Source organism: Boleophthalmus pectinirostris, unplaced genomic scaffold (genome assembly GCF_026225935.1).
Source record: "Boleophthalmus pectinirostris isolate CB_2022bp ecotype Guang Dong unplaced genomic scaffold, ASM2622593v1 HiC_scaffold_7, whole genome shotgun sequence".
In the NCBI taxonomy this organism is placed as follows: domain Eukaryota; kingdom Metazoa; phylum Chordata; class Actinopteri; order Gobiiformes; family Gobiidae; genus Boleophthalmus; species Boleophthalmus pectinirostris.
Genome location: NW_026571473.1, coordinates 234,540 through 261,004, shown reverse-complemented (window position 1 = coordinate 261,004; position 26,465 = coordinate 234,540). Strand labels below are relative to the sequence as shown.

Sequence of the window (26,465 nt, the reverse complement as noted above, 5' to 3'; positions counted from 1 at the left end):
GCTTTTGGGGCTACCTAACTCATACACTGAGCAGTTGTAGAAAATCTGTTTTTTTAGCTCAGTTTTTATCATCATATTTAACCATAATTGTTAACCAACCGAGAAGTGCAGCATGTGCAGTTGAAAGGACATAAGTAAGGGACTGTTGGCCTGTGTGAAATTTGTTTTTCCTGTATTCATGAAGGCAAGAGGCTAGCTATGAACATTTGAGATGCTACAGCAGAGGTCTTCAACGGGGGGGGTTGCGAAATCTTTGATTGATTAGACTTTTTTTAATATAAATATATATTTCTTAATTTTTGAGGGATGAGGATGAACTGGTTTTCAGTGGGTTCTGTCTGTGGTCTCTGTAATCACTCTCTGTCTCTCTTTTCATTCCCTCATCTCTCACTCCCTGTCAAACTGCAAACACGTCAGTGCAGATTTTATCGTTTCTTCGAGGCTACATGTGAAGAGTTCCTTTATAGCTTTACTTTTACACACAGCGGAACTTAAGCTGCACATGTACTATGACGCATCGGGAAGACGTCAGGCAACTTCATTCCCCAGGCGCATTAACCAGGCTCCACACGCCACAGCCTCCTCTCTGTCTACAAAGTGATCAGGAGAGGAGGGGGAGCGAACAGGAGAGGAGGGGGAGTCGTGTTTTTCCTCTTGCTCTTCAGATCAGAATGACAAGAAAAGTTCCATGGTCGAAATCAAACACGTAAACTTGTGTGCGTGTGTTTTGTGGGTCCTATCTCGTTTAATCTGATCATTTAAAATAGTCACACTTTAAGCTCATTTTCTGTGATGTCGTTGCTTCATTGCTCTGGCCTTCCCAGAGTCACCGCGAGCAAAGTGCAGGCCTCAGATCTGAATTAGCTTTGGTCAGAGGCTTATTTCTGTCATTGAATGAGTTAAGGCTTAAACTGGAGATGGAGCAAATTTCAGCTCAGGATTTTATAGGCTGGTAACCAGGTCCACTTGTCAGGATGTTTTTTGCTGCCTTTTTTTCACTATTATTTCATGTTATCTTATATCTTGGGCCATCCCAAGTTGATTGAGACAAACCAAGACTCAGCCCCGTTTGGTCTCAGAACTCAAAAAACACCCTTTTTACGAAAAGCTATTGGCGATATTATGTAACTGTAAATATTAAGGTACTGCAACTGCATAAATAGTCAAATAACCCTTAATATTTACAGTTACATAATATCGCCAATAGCTTTTCCTAAAAAGAGTGTTTTTTGGTAGCTTGATTCATCAGCTGGTTTCACTTCGTAGAAACTTTCTGACCTCGCAGTGTTAGAATTTCTTCGCTCAGTGGTAGACAGGTACTTTTTATCATTTAACCAATTGCTGCTATTTGGTCGTGACATATGTAATGCACCGCTAACGGGGCTAACTGGTATATTAAGCTTTTCCCAAATCCCATAGGAAGAAGGACAATAACGTCTTTCCCCTTGATAAAATTCACCAAACATTCTCTTTGTTCCGGCTTTAAATCCTCGATCTTGGGAATCGTTGACAACACTGAATATATGGCTCTTTGCTGATTGGCTGGTGCTCAAACTTGCACTTCTGGGGTTTTTGTGAACTGTCTAGTGTTTTTTGATTCCTGACCTAGTTGCTGGAGAGAAATGAAATTGAGCGGAGGCACTAGGTGGCACCAGCCTGACTAGTTTTTTTGGGCCCTGAGAACAAATGGGGCAGAGTGTTGGGTTTGTCCCTATCAATTTGTGATGGCCCAAGATATAAGATAACAGGAAATAATAGTGGGAAAAAAAAAACAGGTAGCAAAAAAAACATCCCGAGGAGTGGACCTGGCTCCCGTCCTACTAGGATAAGCCTGGACTTAGTTAAGCGACTTAGATGGAATACCCCCCAGTATTGAATGTACAATAACAGAGTAGCTGTTTATACACGCTCTAGGCCCAATTTAATATGAAACACAACTGTATGTCATATATATATAGTAGGGGGCCCCTGCTCTAGCTCTCCATCAGTTTGGGGGTCGCTGGCCTGAAAAATAATTTGAGGGAATGTACACAAGGTAATTTTGGAGTATTTCCTCTTGAAGGTCTTCTGCCAGTTCATTTCACACCATCCAAGATTTTCCAGAGGGAATAAACCATTTCATCACCAACCAAAACACCAGAGTGGAGTAAGAACGAGGTCTTTCCTGTTGTGTTCACCTGGTTCCCCCTGAACACTGCACAGAGTTTTTCACATTTTTAAGACAGTAAAATCAAGTACAGCAGGTAGTTAGTGGAATTTTACCTAAATCCACTAAATATTTGTGGTAAAAATAAAGTATAAAATGTATGTGTCTTGGCCTCAGTGGACACTGTAATGTCAAGGATGTGGTAACATCACACAGGACTGCCCTGATTACAACTAAGTGTTTGTGAATACAAACATATGCCTGCAGGGGTGGATTTTGAAGTGTGGATACCTGTTAGACCAGGGGTGTCAAACTCATTTTGGTCTGGGGGCCGTATCAAACCTACTTTGATCCCAAAGGGACTGGATCAGAAAACTCATGGCATATATACCCCAAAAATGGAAACAAGTTCAAATATTTGTGCAGAGAAATGCAAATTTATTACAGAAATCTTTTTTAATTGATGAACTCTTGTACAAAATATTATAATATTATGAACAACCTGAAACTTTAAGAAAAATGCAATTTCAAAACAATGTTTGAACATGAACTTGTTTGCAAATAGGAGTAAGTCCATTTTTCTTGGAAAATCCTGCACTCGGCTCCACTTTTCTCATGTTGGACATTTTTCTGATGAGGGTGTCTTGGTCAACAGTCAAAACGATCGTCCTTTAAGAGCGTTTGGAAAGAGACAAGTCTTCATTTGTGCTGCTCTGGTGGGAGGGGCCACGTACGGAGACGCTGGAGATGCTGCTATGTTAAGTGGCACAGAAAATTACCAATATTTTAATAGAAAATATAATTAAATATTTTAGTAGAAAATCAGCCAAGAGCCAGATTAAAGGTCTTGGAGGGATGGATCCGGCCCGCGGGATGTAGGTTTGACACCCCTGGGTTAGACCAATCACACTATTCCCTCCTCCCTCATTCTCCCCTTTACTCCTACAGGTATTGCTCAGTTGAGCAGCTCTGTTTGAAATGTGGTTGTTGGCGGAGTAGGTGTTACCTCCCACTTTAAGGGAAACATTACATGTATCTATTTGTGTAGAAATGACTATAGCTGTAACTTTGTCTTCATCAGATTGTGGATAAACTGAAAGAGCAGATCCTCAAACTGCGATTCCCACATCGAGTTCAAAGCAAGGAGGCAACGCCAAAGACCAAGAGGAAAGCTGTGGTCCATCAGTCCCCCTCCAAAGGACCCTCCAGTGTGGCCCTCCAGCCCTCCCTGTCAGACCGGCCCTGTGTGGTAGTCCTCAATAAGCCCCTGGAGAAGCTGCTCATCAGGTCTGTGCCCTGCTCACTATTACTACATACTAGTAGCTCCCTGTGTCCACCCCAACTGTTTTGAACCTTGTAATGAGGGAGTATTGCTTAAAATGGACTTTCTGGAGCCTTCTAACATATAATAGCATTCTCTCATCAAAAACATGCCTGTGGCATTATATGCCATCCATCCATGTTTGAGTATTGTAGCAATCTTTCCCGGGCCTATATACTCTATACCCTATATACTCTATACCCTCCTCCTACGTCACCCATGCTCCTGCATGACAATTTGCTATAAATCTATAGAAGCATGATGCAAAATAACAATACTACAGCTTCACATCTGATGCGCAGTAGTTTCATTAGGGGAATGATTATGTTGATTATAATGTAATAGTGCTCTGAGGGGGAGTGACTTAGTGCAGAGAGCCAAAGGGGTGGATGGGTGGATGGATGGTTTGAGGGGGGTGGGGGGGATTGTTAATTGCACTGCTCCACAGCTACTGATAGATTTCAGTGGGTCAGCTAACATGGAGGAATGCTTGACTCACTGTACGCTGCAACTTGTCTGATCTGTGAAGTTAAGCAGCCCTGGTTAGAAGCTAATGGGATGGGAGAATTCAAGATTCCACAGTGGCGCAGTAGTGTTAAGTCCGAATGACTGATGGGGCCAATGAGTGGCCAATGGCACAAAGTGACAGCTGGGTCATTTTACGCCAAATGTCCGTATACCCCCGCCCAACCATCTTAGATTTGACTGAAAAAATTCTAGGAGGTTCACACAAATTTTCCCAGTCCCAAATTTTAGCTCCCAACTCCTTATAGTTTTGTCATTAAAAGAAATTTTGTCAACTCTCCCCTGACCTGTTTTGAGCAGAGTTTTTCAAGGAGACACTTTCAGATTGCTGTATCTAAAAAAAAAAAAATTAAGGTAGGTCCTTCAAATTTTCAAGGGTTAAAATTTGGCAAATGTACTTGTAGAATCTGGTCTTTCACACATGTGCTTTTGATTTATCACAGATTTCTGGGGACTTAAATTTGGTCAAAAATTCTACTCTTCAAATATGAGGGCATCTTTGAAGGACTGTGAAAAGTATAATTTCAAAGACAGAGGTTTGATATTGAACATTCACCTTCCCACACATGCTGTGTACTTTGTATTTTAAAACTGACCCTCTGTGATGAAAGCTCTACAAGATATTAAGTGTTAAAATGGAAAAAATAAATGTGGTGCCATCTTTATCATGTTATACCAAAAAAATGACAGCACCCACCAACATAACATGGACTGTTATAGAAAGAATAGATGTATGTTTTTAACATATCCAACATTTGTAATGGTGTTCTGACTTATTTTTGCAATGAAATGAAACTTTTTGTTGAGTTTAAGCTGTGTGTCAAATATTCAGAGTGTTTTCTTTGCTTCTGAAAGTGTCTTCATAGTCCATGAATGCTCTGTATGTTTGCAGACACCACATTTTCAAGAATTCATTTTGCAAAAATAAGGCGGAACACCATCACAAATTTTGGATGTGTTAAAAACAGACATCTAGTCTTTCTATAACAGTCCATTTTATGTTGGTGGGTGCTGTCATTTTTTTGGTATAACATGGTAAAGATGGCACCAAATTATTTTTTTCCATTTTGAACACTTAATATCTTGTAGAGCTTTCATCACAGAGGGTCAGTTTTAAAAATACAAAGTACACAGCATGTGTGGGAAGGTGAATGTTCAATATCAAACCTCTGTCTTTGAAATTGCACTTTCCACAGTCCTTCAAAGATGCCCTTGGATTTGAAGAGTAGAATTTTCAAGCAAATTCAAGTCCCCAGAAATCTGTGATAAATCAAAAGCACATGTGTAAAAGTCCAGATTCTACAAGTACATTTGCCAAATTTTAACCCTTGAAAATTTGAAGGACCTACCTTAAATAGTTTTTTTAGATACCGAAATCTGAAAGTGGCTCCTTGGACAACTCTGCTCAGAAAAGGTCAGGGCAGAGTTGACAAAATATTTTTAATGACAAAACTATAAGGAGTTGGGAGCTAAAATTTGGAACTTTTCCTATTGGAAAATGTGTGAACCTCCTAGAATTGGCGTGGAATGACCCAGCCTTGCTTTAGTCAGTCTAAGTAACTGACCACAAAGTTATAGACAGATATATTGCATAGGCAATTTGAGGTAATAAAAAATTAATTGCCATGTACTGTCTAATCTAAAAGCATTTTATTGTCAGATCATCAGGAAGTGTGCTGTTAGTATGCTAGTTGTTAGCTGACAGTACTCTCCGCTCTCATCTCTGAAGCCAGCTAAATTATCTCATCGTGGTGAATACTTAGGGTACTCGCACTCCATAAGGTAAAGTGAGGATTCTGTTTTTCCTGCTTTTTAGATGGTAAAAATCAGGGCCTTTAAGCTTTAACTGTGTGAGTTGAGATAAATTTGTTTTCCCACAGATATGAGAAGCTGCCTTTGGACTTCCGGACACCGTACGTTTTCAGCACGGAGAACTGTCCGAATCCGTGTGGCGGAGCGGCTCCTCTCAGCGTGGCAGCCAACCGCACTGCCTCCTCCACACTGGCCTCGCTCACCCGATACTTCCTGCACCGGCGCTGGGTGTGGGCTGTGCAGGGAACCCAGGGGCCCACCGTGCCCATCCAGGCTGTGGCCCACATCCTCTCCATGCTGTCAGAGTGCGTTCAGGAATCCACTCTTACAAAAACTCTCAACATGATATAGTAGTAGTAGATATAGGGTCCTTCCACGCCATTTCATCAAAAATCTCACGCATCATGCTTTTGAAAAATTTTGAAAAATGTACCAGCTGGTCCCTTACTATCATGTGTAAATTTGAGTCATTTTGATCAGTACTTTTCAAGTTACAGCTCATTTTATGAGGGGAGTATGTGTCAGTTTACGGGCCCAAAATCGCATCATTTTTTCTTGGCCTTTTTCACAGGTCGATATCTCCCTAAGTATCACACATAGAGGGCTGAAATTTTGTAGGCTTGTACTCCTCTACTCTGTGTTCAAATAACATCTATCGAAAGTTTGGTATCTCAACTTATTGTCATTTTATATGAACTTAAAAATGACCAAAAAAAACGTGTTCATTTCCATGGTGTACCATTTTTAGCCCCTTTTTAAACCTATTTGTAGGTGTAGGAGACCCTTAAATTTTTTTTGAGAATCAAGATATGTACTAAGACTGTTCACCAAATGTTGAAAATTTGAAATAGTTTATGTGTGAGGGTCCTGTTAAAAACAAGAAAACGCAACATGGTCCGATTTTCACATGTAATTTATGGCATGTGGGTAGCAGTAAAAAAAACTTGAATAATTTTTCTTTGAAAGACCAGAAAAAGACCTGTCATATGATACCAAACATGTATTTTATTAAGCTCCTTCAATTTTTTATTGTATCTTGAACATTCACATTTGACACATTGACACAAGTATACAGTGACCATGTACTATGTTTTATTCCAGCAGCTAAAGCTCCCAAACATGAAGAAAGGATGAGAATGAATCAACAGGATGTGTTACAAGTTATCTAAAAACCCAGAACACAGAACATGTGTGTCTCATTCATCATCAGTATCAGTAGGCACATCTTCATAAACCTGCAGTCAGTCCCGAAGCTTTTGGATTTTCTGGCCGAGGTCACGGGCAGCATGGACAGTCCCCGCAAGCTTGACCACCAGAATTCTCCTCAACCTGTGGAGGCTTTTTCATCCCTGGTGGACTGGTTTTAGATGGTTGAGTTGACTGTGTTGACTAGGATGTGGCCTTGTAACTTGAATCAGGAGCTTCCTCATCTGTGCACTTCATTAATTTCTTGGGAGTAGGCTTTTGGTCCCATGGTGGTCCAAACATGTACTGGCTCTCTAAAAATATAAACATTTTTTAAAAAACCTTCAAAATAAATGTGCATTTGGAACTATACAGGTCCACCCCAGAATAAAGATGAATATGTTTTTTTATATGCGATAAATTCCCACAAATCCTAAAATTCCCTTAAATGGACAACCTTCACACTTTCCATTTAAGGCTCCATAAGACTTTCTTTACCTGCTCAGGTGATCCGAACATGATAGGGAACTATATCCTCACTTCTTGGCTGCTTCCGGATGTTTGAGTTCCTTGTACACCAAAATCTATTGTAACGTTTGCGTAGTGTTGAACATCAATGTGCCGTCCACAACTAAGAGAAGACAATATCATATTGTTGAACATGACTTGATGGTTTCTTTAATATGAGAATAATCTGCTGCTGTTTTCTTGGATGTCAGATAACTTGTCACAGATACTTTCAAAATCAATACCATCAAAATTATTATCAAACCAACGGATTCAGTGTTTAAATGTTTAGTGACCTTAGTTGCTGGAATAAAACATTGTACATGGTCACTGTATCCTCGTGTCATTGTGTCTTGCACTATGACTGAAACCTCAAAAACACGAATGTTCAAGATACAATTAAAAATTGAAGGAGCTTCATAAAATACATATGTTTGGTAAAAGGAAAAATTATTCAAAATTTTTTCATCACTACCCACATGCCATAAATTACATGTGAAATTCAGACCATGTTGCGTTTTCTTGTTTTTAACAGGACCCTCACACATAACCTATTTCAAATTTTCAACATTTGGTGATTTCTTTTAACAGTCTTAGTACATATCTTGATTCTCAAAAAAAAAATTAAGGGTCTCCTACACCTACAGTCCCTGACAAAAGTCTTGTCACTTATCCATTTTGTAGACACAAAAGCTTATAACCTGACTTTAAATTAATCGATTGGTTTTAGAAATGTCTCATATGAAGCTAAAACCCTCCCAAATCATGTTCAATATACTAAAATAAATTTGCTTCACTGAAGAAAGATTGATCATTTAATGAACACAGAAAGGTCAGATTTTGGCAAGACAAAAGTTTTGTCGCCTACAGAAAATTGAACAAATAATTTACTTCAAATACAAAAATATGTTGCATAACATCAGTGAATTAAGTAGTGGTGCTGTGAGATCCATATTTAATATCTTGTATGACTTCCATGAGCTTGAAGGACTGCATCCATGCGGTTCGACAATGATTCATACAATTTGTTGATGAAGTCATCAGGAATAGCAAAGAAAGCGTCTTACATGCCTCCCAGAGTTCATCAAGATTCTTTGGTTTTGCCTTCCATGCTTCCTCTTTCATTCTACCCCAGACATGTTCAATGATGTTCATGTCTGGTGACTGGGCTGGCCAGTCCTGGAGCACCTTGATCTTCTTCACCTTGAGAAACTTTGATGTAGAGATAGAAGTATGTGATGGAGCACCATCCTGCTGCAAAATTTGACCACTTTTATGGTTGGGAATGTAAGAGGAAGCTAATACTTCTTGATATTTTAGGATATTGATATTGCCTTCCACCCTGCAAATGTCTCGCACACCCCCATACTGGATGTAACTCCAGACCAGGATTTTTCCACCACCAAACTTAACTGTTTTCTTGGTGAATCTTGGATCCATGCGGGCTCCAGTAGGTCTAGTGCAATATTTACGGTGGCTGTGATGTAATTCAACCGAGGATTCATCTGAGAAATCCACCTTCTGCCACTTTTCCAGTGTCCATCCTTTTAGCAGGCTGTGGGCCTTGGCAAATGCCACACGTTTTTTTAATTGCCTTTTGTTTAGTGCTGGTTTCTGTGCACTGATTCGACCATGGAGGCCATTTCGAGACAGAATTGTACAAACTGTTCTGGTTGACACAGGGACTTGAGGTGACCAGGCCTGGTGGAGTCTGCTGCAGTGGAAAAGGGGCTGGTCTTGGATTTTCGAATCAACAAACGGTCCTCCCGAGCAGTTGTCTTGCGGAGTCTGCCGGACCTGGGCTTGTCAAAAACAGCTCCAGTCATTTCAGATCTTTTTCTTATTCTTTGTACTTGACGCTGAGACACATTGAAGGTGTCAGCCACCTCAGCAGTGGATCTGGTCTTCAGCCTCTTGATAATTAAAGCTTTGGTCACAGGGTGGATCTTAGGCATGTTGTCAGGGGTCAAGTTGCAGTTGATGTGAAGGTCTGGTGTGCTGGGGTTCTTTTTATACACACCCACTAATTGATTGATCAGTAACTGATCACAGATGAGGCTGTAATCTAGGATTGGGTGCATCATATGACAAGGCCACAAGACTTTTGTCTTGCCAAAATCTGACCTTTCTGTGTTCATTAAATGATCAATCTTTCTTCAGAGAAGCAAATTTATTTTAGTATATTGAACATGATTTGGGAGGTTTTTAGCTTTCATATGAGACTTTTCTAAAACGAATCGATTAATTTAAAGTCAGGTTATAGCTTTTGTTTCTACAAAATGGATAAGCGACAAGACTTTTGTCAGGGACTGTACAAGTGGGTTTAAAAATGGGCTAAAAATGGTACGCCACGGAAATGAACACGTTTTTTTTGTCATTTTTAAGTTCATATAAAATGACAATGTGTTGAGATACCAAACTTTTGATAGATGTTATTTGAACACAGAGTAGAGGAGTACAAGCCTACAAAATTTCAGCCCTCTATGTGTGATACTTATGGAGATATCGACCTGTGAAAAAGGCCAAGAAAAAATGATGTGATTTTGGGCCCGTAAATTGACACATACTCCCCTCATAAAATGAGCTGTAACTTGAAAAGTATTGATAAAAAATTACTAAAACTTCACAGGGTTGGTACACAATAGTAAGGGACTATTTGGTAATTTTTTCAAATTTTTTTGAGATCGGTGTGTGGGTCATTTGGTGAAATGGTGTGGAATGACCCTATAGTCATGTATATTTTGGGTTGTGGGTTCCATGCTTAAAGGTTGTATAGAGGATTTTCCAAGAAACGAGAAATCCAGCGACTGTTTGTCCTTTTTCAAATGTTGCGCATGCGTGAAACCACCCCCCCTCCCCTACAGCTCCCTACGTAGAAACACCTCCTCCCTCCTCCTCCTTACGCCAGAAACAGGTTTGTTTACAGCCGGTGCGCTGCACATGACTTGTAAACAACTAACTACAGTGTTGGTTAGGCAAGGTGGAGAAGTGAGGAGCGGGGGGGAGGGGGTGCGCGGACATTTTGTGCGCGGACAAGAAGTGAGGAGCAGGGAGAAGAGCGGAGCGGGGAGCAAGGAGAGGAGAGAGGAGAGGGGAGCGGTGCGCGGAGATTCCGTGCCCGGAGAAGTGAGGAGCAGGGGGAAGAGTGGAATGGGCAGCGGGGAGAGGAGCAGGAAAGGGGTGCAGAGAAGGGTGCACGGAGATTCAGTGCGAATGAACTAGCTACAACACGCAGCAGCAAGCGGACTCTTTCTTTGCCTTGAAAATTACGTTTTCAGACATAGGATATCGCTTTTGTGTCCTGAAAAACGTTTGACTAGCTCTTGGAAATAAAGTAAGTTTTCATAATAAGCAGAAGTGACCTGTCCAGGAGTAATTTGTGGACCAGTGCGTCAGTCTTTAGACCCTTCGTCTGCTTCAGTCGCGCCATCGCTGGAATGAATCTACAAGAATCACCTTAGTTTGGCTTCGCTGCTTTTCCCCTTGTCTTCTTCTTTCACCGACCTCAAAAACGGACTTTCTTTTGCGGCTAACTGCTCCTGGATTCTTGTCGCCATTGCAACAAACTTTGTGCTAACTGCGAGGAAGATATAGGTCAAAAAAAGCCGCTAAGAACTGTTGTGTTGGTGGAGTAAACAGCGTCTGTGCGTCTGTGGACTGCGTGACAGGCGTACGTAAACCACGTACCGGCGGCGTGCAGGCAAGTCAGTTACGCTAGAAACGTAGGGAGTTTGATTGACAGCCTGTCAGCTCACAGATAACGAGGCAGTCTCGTTATCTATTGGCAAATGTTGAGCTGGCCCCACCACGTCCAGAGTTGATGAATTTTTATTCTCTTTTTTTTTTGGTCATCATAATTACAAGGCTACTGCATCTCTATAATGCTATCATTGACAATTTGAAACAAAAAAAATCCTCCATACAACCTTTAACACAGCCAATCACGAAGTAGAACTATATTACCGTATTTTCCGGGCTATTAGGCCCTCTGGATTATGTGGCGCACTGTTATTAAATGGTCTATTTATTTTTTAAGTTTTTTCACAAATAAACCGCGTGGGACTTTAAATGAAACACAACAGTGTGATGGGTGAGTGGTTTTGTTTGTTTGTGGCGTTCACGGTGACTCTGGGCTTTGTTCAGTTGTGGCGTGTAGGGAGGGTGTGTCTGGGACCAACGGATTGTTGGTGTGTTCACAGTGACTCAGTTGTTCAGTTGTGTCTAGAAGTGGCACATTGCACTCGCTTTTTCGGTTCGTTCTTCCGTTCCTCGTCGGCGTGGAGTGAGGCGGCACTCTCAGCTCAGTTGGTAGAGCATTCGCCCACTGATCTGAAGATTGGAGGTTCGATTCCAGCTCTCGACATGAACATCACAGGTTGAGCGGTCAGATCCACTGACCCACAGGTTGGCTGGTGTGATTCCAGCTCCCACGGATGAATGCTGTCGTTGTGTCCTTGGGCAAGACACTTAACCCACCTTGCCCACAGTGTTTGCGTACACTGGTGTGTGAATGTGTGTGTGAATGGGTGAGTGGTTCCTTGTTGTAAAGTACCTTGAAGGTGGAAAAGCGCTATAGAAAAATGTGACCATTTACCATTTTTTGCTGTGCGGTCGCTGTCTGCTCCGTGCGTGGTTGCGTGCACTGCAAGTGGTGTGGCTTTGTAGTTTACTGAAGTCGTGCTGGGACACCCAAGTGGATTCGTGTATCAGGCGCTCTGGATTGTGGGGCGCAGTCGTTTTTTGATGGGGTTGGAGGCTTAAGAGCGTGTCTGATAGCCTGGAAAATACAGTATAGTAGTGTTTTGTTTCATTCACACATGGTTCAGTAATTCTGTGTTATTAGTCTGTCTATAATATGTCATGAAAATGTAGTTTTCAAGTTAACAACTCCTCTTACCTTTTGTTTAGTAGAGACTGGCAACTCTAGGGCAAAAAAATCATCCAAATTATTCTAGTGAAGGTGTATTAAATCTAAAAACACTGTGCAGCACTTCCTGTATGACCATATGCTGTGTGGTGGAACAGAGTGTTTTCCCTTTGAGCTAAGAATTTAGCATAAATTTGCATGGTTTGTGTGTTAAACGTGTGAAAGGAATAAAACACAACTCCAGGTATGATTATGATGAGAAACAACATTATAACTTAGATCAGAAAATGGTGTAATATGAGCCCTTTAAATGCCTTAATCTAGAGGATTCTCTGTGACATGTACCTTCACTAGGTATAAAACAGCGAATGACAAACCAGGTTCATGTTACAGCTATCACTCTTACAGAACACATATAATGCTAAACTCACTTTTTTGAGCTTTTAACCATATTGTCGTAGCCCCTAACAAACCTTGGAGTTGTATTTTTGCTTGTTTAAAAGGGAATTACAGCCACAAGAATGTATCATATGTGTTCTTTACGGGCACATATTACACTTGTTTTCTGATGTATGGTATAATGTTCTTCACAAACAGACCTGGAGTTGTATTTTGTTTTATTTACACATGTTAAACACACAAACCCTGCATAGTTAGGCTGAGTTCTTCTCTCAAACAGAAAACACTCTGTTCCACCTTGTGATATCATGTGGTAATACAGGGAGAGCTCCTCTGTGTTTTTAAATTCCACACACCTTCGCTAGAATCATTTGATGATTTCAGCCCTGGAATTGCCTGTTTCTATTGAACTAAAGCTAAAAAGTAGTGGTTAACTTGAAAACTACCGCTACATGACATCAAAAGGTGGGACAGGACATTTTGAGCTTTGGAGATGTAGACAGACTAATAATGCAGGATTACACAAACATGTGTGAATGAAACAAAACACAACTACAGGTATGCATTTGTAGCCTGATTCATCAGCCGGTTTCACTTTGTAGAAACTGTCTGAACTTGCAGCGTTAGAATTCATTCGCTCGATGGTAGGTGGGTACTTTTTTCCATTTAACTAATCGCTGCTATTTGGTCATGACGTATGTAATGCACCGCTAACGGGGCTAACTGGTATATTAAGCTTTTCCCAATTCCCATAGGAAGAAGGACAATATTGTCTTTCCCCTTGGTAAAATTCACCAAATGTTCTCTTTGTTTTTGGCTTTAAATCCTCGATCTCAGGAATCACTGCCAACACAGAAGGTTCTTCGCTGATTGGCTGAACTCGTACTTCTGGGGTTCTTGAGAACCATCTAGTGTATTCTGACACCTGACCTAGTCATTGGAGAAAAATGAAATTGCATCAGCCTGGCTAATGCATTTGAGGATGTAACAACATTATTGCATGGCTTAAAGCCCTCAAGAATCCTTTTTGTGTAATATAGGATCTTGCTAAAGCTGTATTATGTAACTTTTATGACTGGGTCCGCCATCTACTTGTATAGAGATGTTTATTATGTCAGGAATGTTCCACACTATGGCATTAAAATAATCTCTCTCCCTGGAGGCGAGCAGATGGCTCCAAGTTACAGGTCAGATCAGTAGATAGGCAATCTCATTCTCAGTAGGGAGCATATTTTCAAGGTCATTTTAGTAATAAAAGCATGTGATGTATAGTATACCTTTTAACAACTCATTAAGATCATTTTAGTCAAATTTTCATCTTATTGAAGTAAATGAATGGGAGTGAACTTTGACCCGCGTGCTTGTGTTTAGGATCCGTGTGTCTGAGGGCTTCCACTTTGCTGCCAGTGGGGAAGGCATCGTGAACATGGTGATCGAGTTGCCCATGGTAAGTCAGGAGTGGGGGGTGATGCTGTGAGATACTCCAGACTGGTGCAGTGACTGTGTATTTTCAGAGCTTCTCCTCAGACATGGACACAGAGAGCCCCTCCTGTATCGTCCAGTACATCATGTTCCCCCCACACTCCACCGCCACCAAAGACAGGTACAAAACACTACTTTTTTAAAGAGGGTGTATTCTGTAAAATCTACTTTTTTGTGTATTTCTACCTTGCTATAAAGGCGTTTCCTCATCAGAAACATGCCTCACAAAGTTCAGCCCACAAGCCTATGTCACCCATGCTCCCACGCAGACATTTTCCATAAAAACACAAACGCATTATTATGCCAAATAGATTTTTTGAGATTTATTGGTATTATTAATGTCTTTTGACTCATATTTTGAGTTTTTCATTCATGTTTGAGTAGTTTTGTACCATTATGCATTGAGCCAAGAGCATTGAGAAAGAAAGTAAAGCAGTTATGAAGAGGTGGAGCTAGCAGCATGTGATAGTGGGAACTGTGTTATGATGACGCTCAGAGGTCTGCCACCATTAATCAACTAACTGTGGAAAAAAAAGGTGAAAAATAGAATATTATGAAAAAGTATAAATATAATAGTTTTTGTCACTAATTTCAGAAAGTCAAACCCATATATATTATAGACTCATGACACATAGGGCCTGATCTTGCCCCCGATCTTAGTACTAGCACAAGTGTGGGGTATGGAGGTCTAAACAGGAGGTGTGCTGTGCCTGAATATCAGGTGGAGTGGAGCAGATTGAGGGCAGGTGCGGCGCGTTTTGTGAATTGCCAGAATTGTAAAAATAAATATTAAATGAGTCCTCTGAAAAACAACATGTAACATGCTCAAGGCTTCTTTTATTTGTAAATATTAGGATGATAAATGCTTAACATTCATAACATGTTCCTGTGCTGTGTGGGAGTCGTCCAGATGCCCTCCTGCAGCAGAGCACAGCCCCTCGCCCACTCCCTGTATCGGCTCCTGCTTCCTGCTCTATAGTTTGGTTTGGTCTGGATCTGTACAAAAGCTGCTCATTCACATGAGGCCATTTACAGTCTCATGTCCTAAAGTGTGTTTTCTTACTCTATCTGCGGTCCTAATGCTGCGATGTCTATTTGTGCACATTCACTGACAGCTCGAGGCTGTGACAGTGGAGCAGATGCACATCTCATATCTGTGCGCAAAGCGGTAACATCAGAAACATTTATATGACAATAAATTAATTCCATAATCTGCGAGACTTCCACATGTGTGGGACCAAATGCAGTGGACCTGAGAGACGAGAATGTGAGCGGTCAGCAGTAGTAGCCGTGGTCACTCGTACCTCAGGTGAGAGGCGGGAGCGGGAGTGAAAAAGCAGCGGCTCTGCTGTGGGATGGGGAGCACATGAGACAGACACTGGTCTGCTGTGTAGCGGTAAAAAAACGAAATAAAAGGCTCATGTGGGTTTGTTTTCTGAGCACTCCGTGTACGTGTGCCCCTCTCACGCACGCGCACCGCACGGAGTGTTCAGAACACAAACCCAGTCAGTTCTGTCATGGCCCATACAAAATTCTATATCCCTGGTGCCTCTGCTGGTTTGGCTCCAGAGATGTTTTATTGTACACTTACATAACTTTTCCCCACACTCCTATTTGACGCCTGATAAGGAGGCAAAGATTACAGACATTACCCACACTGGCAGTGCTTTTACATGCCACAGTGGTCACAGATTGGTCCAGATGCCGTCACCATATATGTACATGTACCATCCCACTTCAGTCTCTGGCAGCGAATTAGAGAACCTGGACACGCCCCCTCTTTAGCACTTGCGCTAGTTCTAAGATTGGGGCCAAGGTCAGATTTTGGCAAGACAAAAGTCTTGTGGCCTTGTCATATGATGCACCCAATCCTAGATTACAGCCTCACCTGTGATCAGTTACTGATCAATCAATTAGTGGGTGTGTATAAAAAGAACCCCAGCACACCAGACCTTCACATCAACTGCAACTTGACCTCTGACAACATGCCTAAGATCCACCCTGAGACCAAAGCTTTAATTATCAAGAGGCTGAAGACCAGATCCACTGCTGAGGTGGTGACACCTTCAATGTGTCTCAGCATCAAGTACAAAGAATAAGAAAAAGATCTGAAATGACTGGAGATGTTTTTGACAAGCCCAGGTCCGGCAGACTCCGCAAGACAACTGCTCGGGAGGACCGTTTGTTGATTCGAAAATCCAAGGCCAGCCCCTTTTCCACTGCAGCAGACTCCACCAGGCCTGGTCACCTCAAGTCCCTGTGTCAACCACAACAGTTTGTAGAATTCTGTCTCGAAATGGCCTCCATGGTCGAATCAGTGCACAGAAACCAGCACTAAACAAAAGGCAATTAAAAAAACGTGTGGCATTGCCAAGGCCCACAGCCTGCTAAAAGGATGGACACTGGAAAAGTGGTAGAAGGTGGATTTCTCAGATGAATCCTCGGTTGAATTACATCACAGCCGCCACAGATATTGCAGGAGACCTACTGGAGCCGCATGGATCCAAGATTCACCCAGAAAACAGTTAAGTTTGGTGGTGGAAAAATCCTGGTCAGGGGTTCCATCCAGTATGGGGGTGTGCGAGACATTTGCAGGGTGGAAGGCAATATCAATATCCTAAAATATCAAGAAGTATTAGCTTCCTCTTACATTCCCAACCATAAAAGGGGTCAAATTTTGCAGCAGGATGGTGCTCCATCGCATAATTCTATCTCTACATCAAAATTTCTCAAGGTGAAGAAGATCAAGGTGCTCCAGGACTGGCCAGCCCAGTACTACTACTACTACTACTACTACTACTACTACTACTGGACTTAAGAGACAGAACCTCAAGCCCGCAGAGCAGGGTGTGCGCAGAGCGCGATCGGGCAAAGGCTGCGCTTACCTTTGTGAGGTGTGGAGCTCTGCGCAGGTCCTTTCTCCTGCGGTCACCTTCGAGCCCATCCCGACAGTGAGTCATGGTTTAGTTCTGGTTTAGTTCTGGTTTAATTCTGGTTTAGTCCTGGTTTAGTCCTAGTTCAGTCCTTGTTTAGTTCTCCTCTTCAGTCCTGGAAACAGTCCTAGGTTAGTCCTGGGTTAGTCCGGGTTTAGTCTTAGTTCAGTCCGTGGCGTATGCAGCACAAAAGTTTGATATAATCTCAGGTTAATGGGTGGGTCCTGTACTGCATGGGTGCAGGTCTCCAAAAATGGACCCGTGCAGGACTCTGCGCTGTAGGGCTCCAGTACGGAATAAATGAATCTTCAGTTCATTACAGATAAATAACAATAACAAATGGACGACAGCAGCTATAAGTTTTAGAAAGATGCAAAAAGTGTTGTCCTGTCTGAGAAAAGTGTATAAAGTGTGTGCTGAGGGGATTTACAGCCTTAAAACAGATATAATAATTGCAAAATATAAAGTTGACTACTTCGCGGGTTTCACCTATCGCAGGTTATTTTTAGAATGTAACCCCTGCGATAAACGAGGGACCACTGTAGTAGTTGCATGTGTAGTAATAGTTGCTGCACATGTAGTTGTACTGTGTGCTGACTGCAGTTGTGCTTTTGTTTGTTTAATAGCTTCTCCACAGATGATGATAACGACACTGAGCTGGAGGCGCTGGACGTGGACTCAGATCTGACTCTGGTGACCGAATGCTGGGTGGAGCCCCAGAGTGGTTCAGTGCTGCCCCCTTCAGAGCAACTGCGTCACCTCCAAGGGCTTCAGTACCACCAGATACCTCAGGCAGTTAGTACTCCTGAACCACACAACATTCACAGTACAAGTACACCATCTTGGGCTCGATAAGCCAGGTCAGGTCGAAATGTTCCTCCACTTTAAAGAGAGGATATTTTTTAAGCTTTCTATCATGTTACAACGTTTCCTCATTGAAAAGATGCCTGAAGCTATTTGAGATGGCATCCATGCACATTTGAGTGTTTTAGTGATTTCTCGCCCTATCCTTAGCAGTGTGATTATATCCAAAGCTCAACCTACAAGCACTGCAAATCTTCATAAATTGACAAAGATGTGGATACTAAACAATATGGGGAACGGGAAGGGTACGAAGTGGCTTAAAAAGTCTAGGCTGATTTCGAAATCCCGAAACTAGCTTAATCTCCTGTTAAAGCCTCAACTCGTTCCATGACAGAAATAAGTGTCTGGCAGTCTGGAGTTTGACCAAAGCTAGCTCAGGCCAAAGCTGCACTTTGTGTGCGCTCCCAGTGCCTCGGGAAAGAACACATTAATGGAGCAACGACATCACGGAAAGGGGACTTTTTCCGGTCATTCTGATCTGAGGAGCGAGAGGAAAGACACAACTCCCTCCTCCTGTTCATCCCCCCTCCTTTCTGGTCGCTCTGCGGATAGAAAGGAGACTGAGTGTGGGGTGCAGAGTCTGGTTAATAAGCTTGGGGAATGAAGTTTCCTGGTTTGTGCCTTGTTTGTGACTTTTTGATGAGTGCAGTGTTCACAGACACGTGTGTCTCATGTGTAGGAGCGTATGGGTTTGTTTCAAGTGACACACGACTATAAAACTCACCTTTTAAGCTGTATCAAATGAAGACTTTCTAACTAGGGCCCGGCACGTTTAACGCGTTAATTTTGTGTTAACTCATTCATTCATTATTGCCGACATTTATTTTAATGCCATTAACGCAGTTTTTATTATTTATTTACTTTTTTTATTGTAAACGTCTGTTGCTCACCGGCTTTTATTTTGAAAAAGTCCACCACAACATCTTTTCTTTACGCTTTTTTCTTTTTTTTTCTGACCACATAAGATGCAACATGTCCGAGCCTCCGCCGGCTCCGGGCTCTGGCCTGGCTGCAGGTTTCGAGCCTCCGCGGGCTCCAAGCTCCAGCACGGGTCTTTCTTTTTCTTCTCTTTCTTCCAGACACCCCTGAGGCGTCCAAATAGAGGTGTCCAGTGCAGTTTTCGTCACGGTGATCTCGCTTATATTTGCTCTCACAGTGTATTCGCTGAAGGCCCGGAAGATGTTGCGATATGATCCCGCCCATAACTCAATGAAATATGATTGGCTAAGACAGCTGTCAATCTCAAACTCACCCCCACATTGACTTGAATTGCACTGGTCTTCGTTCCAGCCACCGAAGGTCCTGCAGGTGTTTGTTTAGTTCAATGCTGCAGGAGGAGTCACTGACACTACTCACAATAAGTTAGGGATACTGTTCTTTACATGAGTGCTTTTCCTATTTATTCTGAATTTTAATTAAATAAGTAAAAGTTCCCTTTGCAGGGCTTGACATTAAGCATTTACAAGTACTTGACCGGGCAAGTGGCTATAATTTTTTACTTGCCCGACACCCAGACTTACTTGCCCGGAAAAACAAAATGGTGCTCTGTTAATTATATATTTTTAATATGTGCACAGGTTAGTGTCGTAGTACTCTAGACCGTTTTTTTAGGGCCTGGCTCAGCACAACATGCTCCTGGGGCAGATCTGTGTCGATTGATTGATAACATTTATATAGCGCCTTTCAAGATACCCAAAGCGCTTTACAGTTCATTATTCAGTCACTCCACACTCAGTGGTGGTGAGCTACTACTGTAGCCACAGATGCGCTGGGGCAGACTGACGGAAGCGAGGCTGCCAATCTGAGCCATCGGCCCCTCAGACCACCACCATCACTCACGCTCACACCTCTTTCATACTAGGCAATGTGGGTGAAGTGTCTTGCCTAAGGACACAACGACAGCTTTTTGCCACTGGCGCCCCACTGTGGCACCTGGAATTCCTAGAGGTCTCCCATTCAAGTACTACCCAGGCCCAGCCTGCTTAGCTTCTGAGATCTGACGGGATCAGGCTTTTACAAGCCGTTATGGCCACAGTGTCGTGTGAAAGAGCCCAGGTCCAGAAATACTGTTAATTAATGCTTTAAAATTAGCTTTTGAAATCCTCGCGTTTGCCCTGGTCAGCCTGTACAGAAGGTGAATACAAGTCTGTTCAGCTGTTAGGGCCTGGCTTGACTGCACGCACATTTCGCTCTATGCGAGCGTAAAAACTGCAACTTTTGGACATTTAACTTTTAGAATGCATGGAAAGTGAATGAGGACGGCTTCACTGCAGGTGCTAGACGCACGTATGGAGCAACGTGTCCTGCACGCGTAGATTTCAGAAAATAGGATCCATCCTAATTTTGACGCTCTACGCGTATCCCCATCAAAATACACAGAGCATGAATCTTTGGTTGTATTTGTGCCTTTACCGTCAGGACAACGTGCTCCTGGGGCAGATCTGTGTCATGTAAAAGAGCCCAGGTCCAGAAAGACTGTTAATAAGAGCTTTAAAATTTAAATCGTGGCTTTTGCCGTGGTCAGCCTGTACAGAAGGTAAATACAAGTGTGTTCAGCTGTTAGTTTAACTGTAGACTTGATACAAGCGGCTAAACGCGCCCAGTCAAGTTTGATCGTCTTTCTCATTGAGAAACAGAGCCAGAGCTGCGCGTGTACTTCCTGCTGCAAGCTGCCGGTAGAACCGCCACGGCTGTGGTTTCGCGAGGTTACACGAGTTATTGGTCTCGTCTCGGACTCGACCACGTTTGGACTCGGTCTTGAAGGCGCTTGGACTCGGTCTTGTCTCGGACTCGAGGTCTGACTTTAGACAGGTGCGATCATATTTCATTACGGCCACTGCTATCGGCAATAAACTTGTATGGGTGTGCGGGGGCGTGCGGGGTGTCTCGCTGCAGCCTATGCGTTTGTGTGGTGCGCCCCCAGCGCGCGTGCCTTGTCCGCAACAGCGTGTACCCTCTCGTACCAGAATGTATCACAGGGCAGGTTAAACTTTTTAAAACATTCTACCTGCCCATCTGCCTCACGTCATCTGCTCCTTCTTTTCGCGCTCTCGCTCCTCCCTGCATATAGCACAAACGGGCTCCCTCTTCAATGCCCACAGATTAGAAAAATAATACTAAAACAAATCCAAATTTATGTTACATTGTTGGCACAAAGCAGCACTACTGCTACATGTGGTTGAAGGTTGCCTAATAAAAGTGCTAAAATGTATCTATGTTTGTCACGACATGCGTTTGGTAAATGTGGTAAATCCCACTGCAAAACCAGTAAGTGAATGTAACTCCAGTTAGAAACTTGACAAAACGGGTTTAAAAATCCTACCCACTTTATTCACTTTGAAGCAGTTTTGTGTAAAATACCAATGGAAGTTTTCTTAAAGAAAGGGTTCTCAAACTGTGGGTGAGAGTCTAAAAAAGGGCAGTGTTCAGTGCAGTACAGTTTGCTTGTCTTACTTTAATCTTAAATTAACATTTATCAGATAAAATGGAGATAGATTTCTAAAAAAAAATGTGCCAAAATAACTGTAAAATACAAATAAATGCCAAAAATGACAAAGATGGTCATGATTTGGTCTCGATGGGCCGTGGTCTTGGTCTCGACCCTCAGAGGTCTTGGTCTCGACCCTCAGAGGTCTTGGTCTTGTCCTGGTCTCAGGACCCTGAGGTCTCGGACAGGTCTTGGCCTCAATTAATGCAGTCTTGACTAGAACTCTAGCACAGGCATATAAAAACTTTTTATTCATATGAATACCAACATAACATGACCACAATGACTAAATGGTTTGAGAGAGTGGGGCAGAATCTCAAATATATAAAACAAGTTTAAATCATTTCACACTACACTCCACAGTGTAAATATGGAGGGAAAAAAAGAAGCATAAATGAAAAAGTGTGTCCAAATTTGTATGTATACGAGATGAAAACGATTCTCTCTTGTATCCACTCAGAGATCTAAGAGTGCCTCAACGTGTCTCAGGTTGTCAGACCCATATGGGCAGGTGACAACTAGAACTAATGTGATTATAGATAAATATGACAGAACATCTATAGTCCTGGTTGCTGTCATCTGGGACCAATGCTGGGACCAATGAGCAAGTTAATCTGAAATTGTGATACATATTGCATTTTGCAGTGTAACATTTTGTAATGCAGTATTGCCCCACATATGTAATGGAGTTACACTACTTTGCATTACTTCTGATTTACTTTCTGTATGTTTAAAGTACATTTTGGCTTCATGAGCTTCACAAATATATAGCCTTATAAGTTCTTCCCTTGGACCTTCGCCCACAGGTTAAGAAACCGACTTTCACTTGCACATTTCACATTCCAAATATGTTAGTGCCAGTACACCATAGAACTGGACTTGCACGAGCCTATAGTCTGTGCAGATAGTGTTGGGTATCGAAACTCTGTTTCGAGTAGGCATCGACCGAAAAGGCCCGGTAAGTACTGGTAAGTACTAAAAAACTGGTATTAAAAAAAAACAAAAGTTCGCTCGGTGCCCACTTTCGGTCCCTTTCATTAAATGCCCGCGTCAATGAGCCAACACACACTTTAATTTCACTTCAATGTATCAGTAGTGCAGGTGTTCACGCGTCAGTACTGCGCTCTGCTCAAATGTACTGCACAAACAGCGCTCATGTTTAACATGTTGAGCATGTCTTACATATGTCCAAACTAAGTGCAGTGTGTCTCTTACCGGTAAAACAGAAAGAGCTGAAGAAACAAGGTGCAGCGTGAAACTTGTATCCACCCGAAAACACCCAGTCTCCAGTGCGGGGCGTTTATAGTGTCTCAAAGCCAAAGTGCGTAATAATAAATCCACATCCAGTCACAGCCTGCAGTGTCCGAAAAACTCAGCAAAAACCTTGCTCCTCATTGGTAAATATATCCAGCGTGGAGCGCGTGTGCGTAAAGATGTATCCAAAAGAATCTGCGTAAAGTTCTCCATAATTCTCCGTCCTCCTCCGCGTAGTAAAGGCGTAAAGTTATTAATCAAAATAAGAGCACATGCTCCATGCGCTGCCTTTTATATAAAGTGCTGAAAACGAGAAACAAAAGCGAAACTTAAGCGCAGGTCAGTCTTCGTGACAATCAGCTGTGCGTTTATTTGCGTGCGCATTTGGAGTTATACCTGAACCGTGTATAGTAGCCTACTCCGTTTTAAAAAATGAATTAACATATATATAAAGTTATTCAATGACTGAAAAGTATTTTCTTAATAATATTGGCCATTAATCTGCATAAAAACATAAATTGTAACTATACCCTTTGCGCACTTATGAAGAAAACTACTACATATCTCGGTCCTCTACTGTGGACTTAGTTTGGACTGCTTAAATTTAGGTCCTTGTTCGCGCTTCTCGTCGCTGCGTAATGGGTTAAGAAAACACGGGATTAACGCGCGTGGCACTGGAGCGACGCACTGGAGGCGCACAGGTAGGACTGTTCTCTATGAATGGATCTCAGCACGATGTGGGAGTGTGCACGTACAGGGCTCCATGAGGACTGAAGTAGAGAAGCGGGTTTAATGTCACGCCGCGTGGTCCTCCGGTGACACACGCCCCGCTCACAGAGCGCACGGATCGCTTGGAGACGCCCCGGTACCGCCCCAGTGAATGTTATTCCCAAAAGCACGGGCTATAATAATAACCTATGCATTTGAACTAATTACTGAGATTAGTGAGTAGGCTTGATAAATATATGGCAAATGTTTGGAGTTGGGTTTAGCCTCGAGTTCGCTTTTCATTCCGACGCGTCATGAAGTTTCCTAGATATGTGAGATGTGACGGTAGAATGAGAGACAGAAAAAAGAGGTGGAGTGGCACAGTTCGCAGTAAGGAACATTTCTGATTGACTGGGCAAAGATTGTGGAGCAGGAGGCAGCGTAATACTACGTCCGTTTTATTTAAGATGCCTACAGTCAGTGGGAAAGACAAAACATTGACTGTGATGCGCACAGCAGCGCGCATGAAGTGAGCACTTGTCACCGCGGCCGTATTTCGTGGCAGTTCAAAAGGTTGGACTTATCTGTTTCTTTCAGGGAAATGAAAAAAATGCGTTATGAACAGACAACCCGTCACTTTGTTTATCAACCAAATAAATAGTTATTATTATTGGGGGACTACATTTGTGTCGCTTTATTTTCACTTGCCCGCTCGGGCAACTAGGCAGAGGAGAGTACTTTACAAAAGTTTTAGTTGCCCCGGGCCAGCGGACAACCGTTAATGTCGAGCCCAGCTTTGATATTACTAATAATGAATGAGAAGAAACACCATTTTCATTAATTTAATATTTATTACCCCAGAAATTTTGACAATAGCAAGGATAGCCCCTAGTAACAAGAATGAACAATGTCAGTAGCAGGTGTTTCCACCATTTGCCACAATGTCAGCTTGACAACGGCGTCTCATGCTCCTCACAAGCCTCATGATGTTGTTCTGAGGCAATGCGTTCCACTCTTCCACAAGTGCTACACGCAGTTCTGTTAGGTCACGTGGGGGTGGGGTATGATCGTCCAGTCTCTGCTTCAGCTGGTCCCAGATGTGCTGTATGGGGTTCAGGGCAGGGGACAGTGCTGGCCATACCATATGAGGCACTCCGACTTCCCGAAGATGACCTGTGACAATTATGGCACGATGTGGTGGAGCATTATCATCCATGAACAGAAAGTTGGGGGTGTGCTGGCGGAATTGGGGGATGATGATGGGTTCTGTGATGTCTCTGAGGTAAGAACGTGCAATAACTGAGCCATCGACAATAACCAAATCTGTTTTGCGCTGACTGGTGATGCCTGCCGAAACTGTTGCACCTCCTCCACCAAAGTGAACCCTGGGGACCGTGTTGACCTCGGCATATCGCTCACCTCGCCTTCTCCAGCAACACTGACAGTCCATCGTTTCTCTGCAAAGTGACCCGACACTCATCAGTGAACAGGATGGTAGACCACTGCTGCATTGTCCAGGTCACATGGTCTTGTGTCCACTGCAAATGTTCACGGCAGTGTCTTGGTGTCAGTGGAGTCACCTGCAACGGTCGTCTGGCATTCAAGCTAAAGCGGTGGAGTCGGTTTCAAATGGTTTGTCAGGAAACCCTAGTACCCCTCACATCTCGTACATGGGCCTGCAGCTGTGTGGCAGTTGCATAACGATGTCTGAGTGCATAGGTCCTTAGGTACTTTTCATCGTTGCGATCTGTCACTCATGAGGCTTCTCTCCTGGGTCTGTCACGAACTCTGCCAGTAGTTCTGTGTCTTGATGCAGGTCTGCTGGTGACACTTTGACACACACCAAGCTCACGAGCAACATCTGACTGCCTGCCACCGACCCAAAGGCGCGCTGTGGCTAGGTGGCGCTGCTCGTCTGTTAAGTGACGTTGTGTGTTAATGGCTGTTTGAATTGTGAACTTCGAATGACTTGACAATACCAGCTTTTTATACCCACAGAATGTTGAAATTGATGCCACATTGAAAAGGGTTTTTGGCCCCAGTATGTAAGGCACACTGTACACAGTGAGATTATTACGTGGAAAACCCAAAATGAGGTGTGTCTACCACCCCAATACCATTGCCTCACTATCCCAAAAATTTACGAAGTGAAACAAACACCGTATATATGACATTCACTGACTGTCTCACAATATCCCTAACTTATTGTGAGTAGTGGATTTACCCAGATACCAATGGAAGAAAAATGGAAAAATCAATTTCCATTCCATTATATTAACCCTTTGTTTCCCAAGAACTATTAGTCCAAATTTATAACAATGATCTAGAATTATTACTAGTAGTAGTGTTTATTACTCACTAAATAAAAAATATAGAAAAAATATATTAGTAGTAATTCATTCAATATTTTTTCTTGAGCCTTCACTGAATACCTTGAAGGCTCTGAGGGTTCCCCTCTGAAAGAAATACTGTTTTCACAACAAATGTTTGGCTCTTTCATTTACATTTTCAATAAAAGTGCGCTATGGTTTTGCGTATAACATGTGATTAATTGCGATTCATATTTTATTTTTGTCCAGCCCTAGTTCTAATACAGGTGTGTGATGTGCATGCCGAAACTTATGACTAAAGTGCTTCTTTAGAACTTTAGTACTTGCAGACAGAGCTAAAATAATCTTGATGGTTAGCCTGGTCCTGACCAAGTCTGTGCCTGGGCGGTTGTTACTGCGGCAACTCAGTGTCAACTCTGGTTAGTCACTTTGGTGGAAGGGAATTTAGGCTTTGACAAGCCTGGATTGCTCAAATAAGCAAGACTTTCACTTTAGCTCACCTCATGGAATACCCCCAGAGATTGAAAGCAAAGGTAAACTAAAGTGAAACTAAAGCATGTTTTTGGTGAATTTTCAAAACAATAAAAGGCACAATAAGCCTCATCTGCTGCCTTTAAAGCCTTGTATCAAACAATGGAGTACAAA

General features: G+C 42.5%; 1 protein-coding gene and 1 pseudogene across 7 annotated transcripts in view; one reads left to right on the top strand and one right to left on the bottom strand.

The window, feature by feature from the left end:
* The window catches only part of szt2 (SZT2 subunit of KICSTOR complex), a 145,031-nt gene that overhangs the window by 18,707 nt on the left and 99,859 nt on the right, over nt 1-26,465 (top strand). For all 7 annotated transcript variants that reach the window (XM_055164894.1, XM_055164892.1, XM_055164893.1 and 4 more), the window contains 5 exons: nt 3,228-3,433; nt 5,873-6,109; nt 14,134-14,209; nt 14,277-14,365; nt 17,804-17,972. In XM_055164894.1, the coding sequence (XP_055020869.1) occupies nt 3,228-3,433; nt 5,873-6,109; nt 14,134-14,209; nt 14,277-14,365; nt 17,804-17,972 (777 nt within the window). The remainder of the gene's footprint in view (nt 1-3,227; nt 3,434-5,872; nt 6,110-14,133; nt 14,210-14,276; nt 14,366-17,803; nt 17,973-26,465) is intronic.
* Nucleotides 19,962-20,078, bottom strand: LOC129412223 (5S ribosomal RNA; annotated as a pseudogene).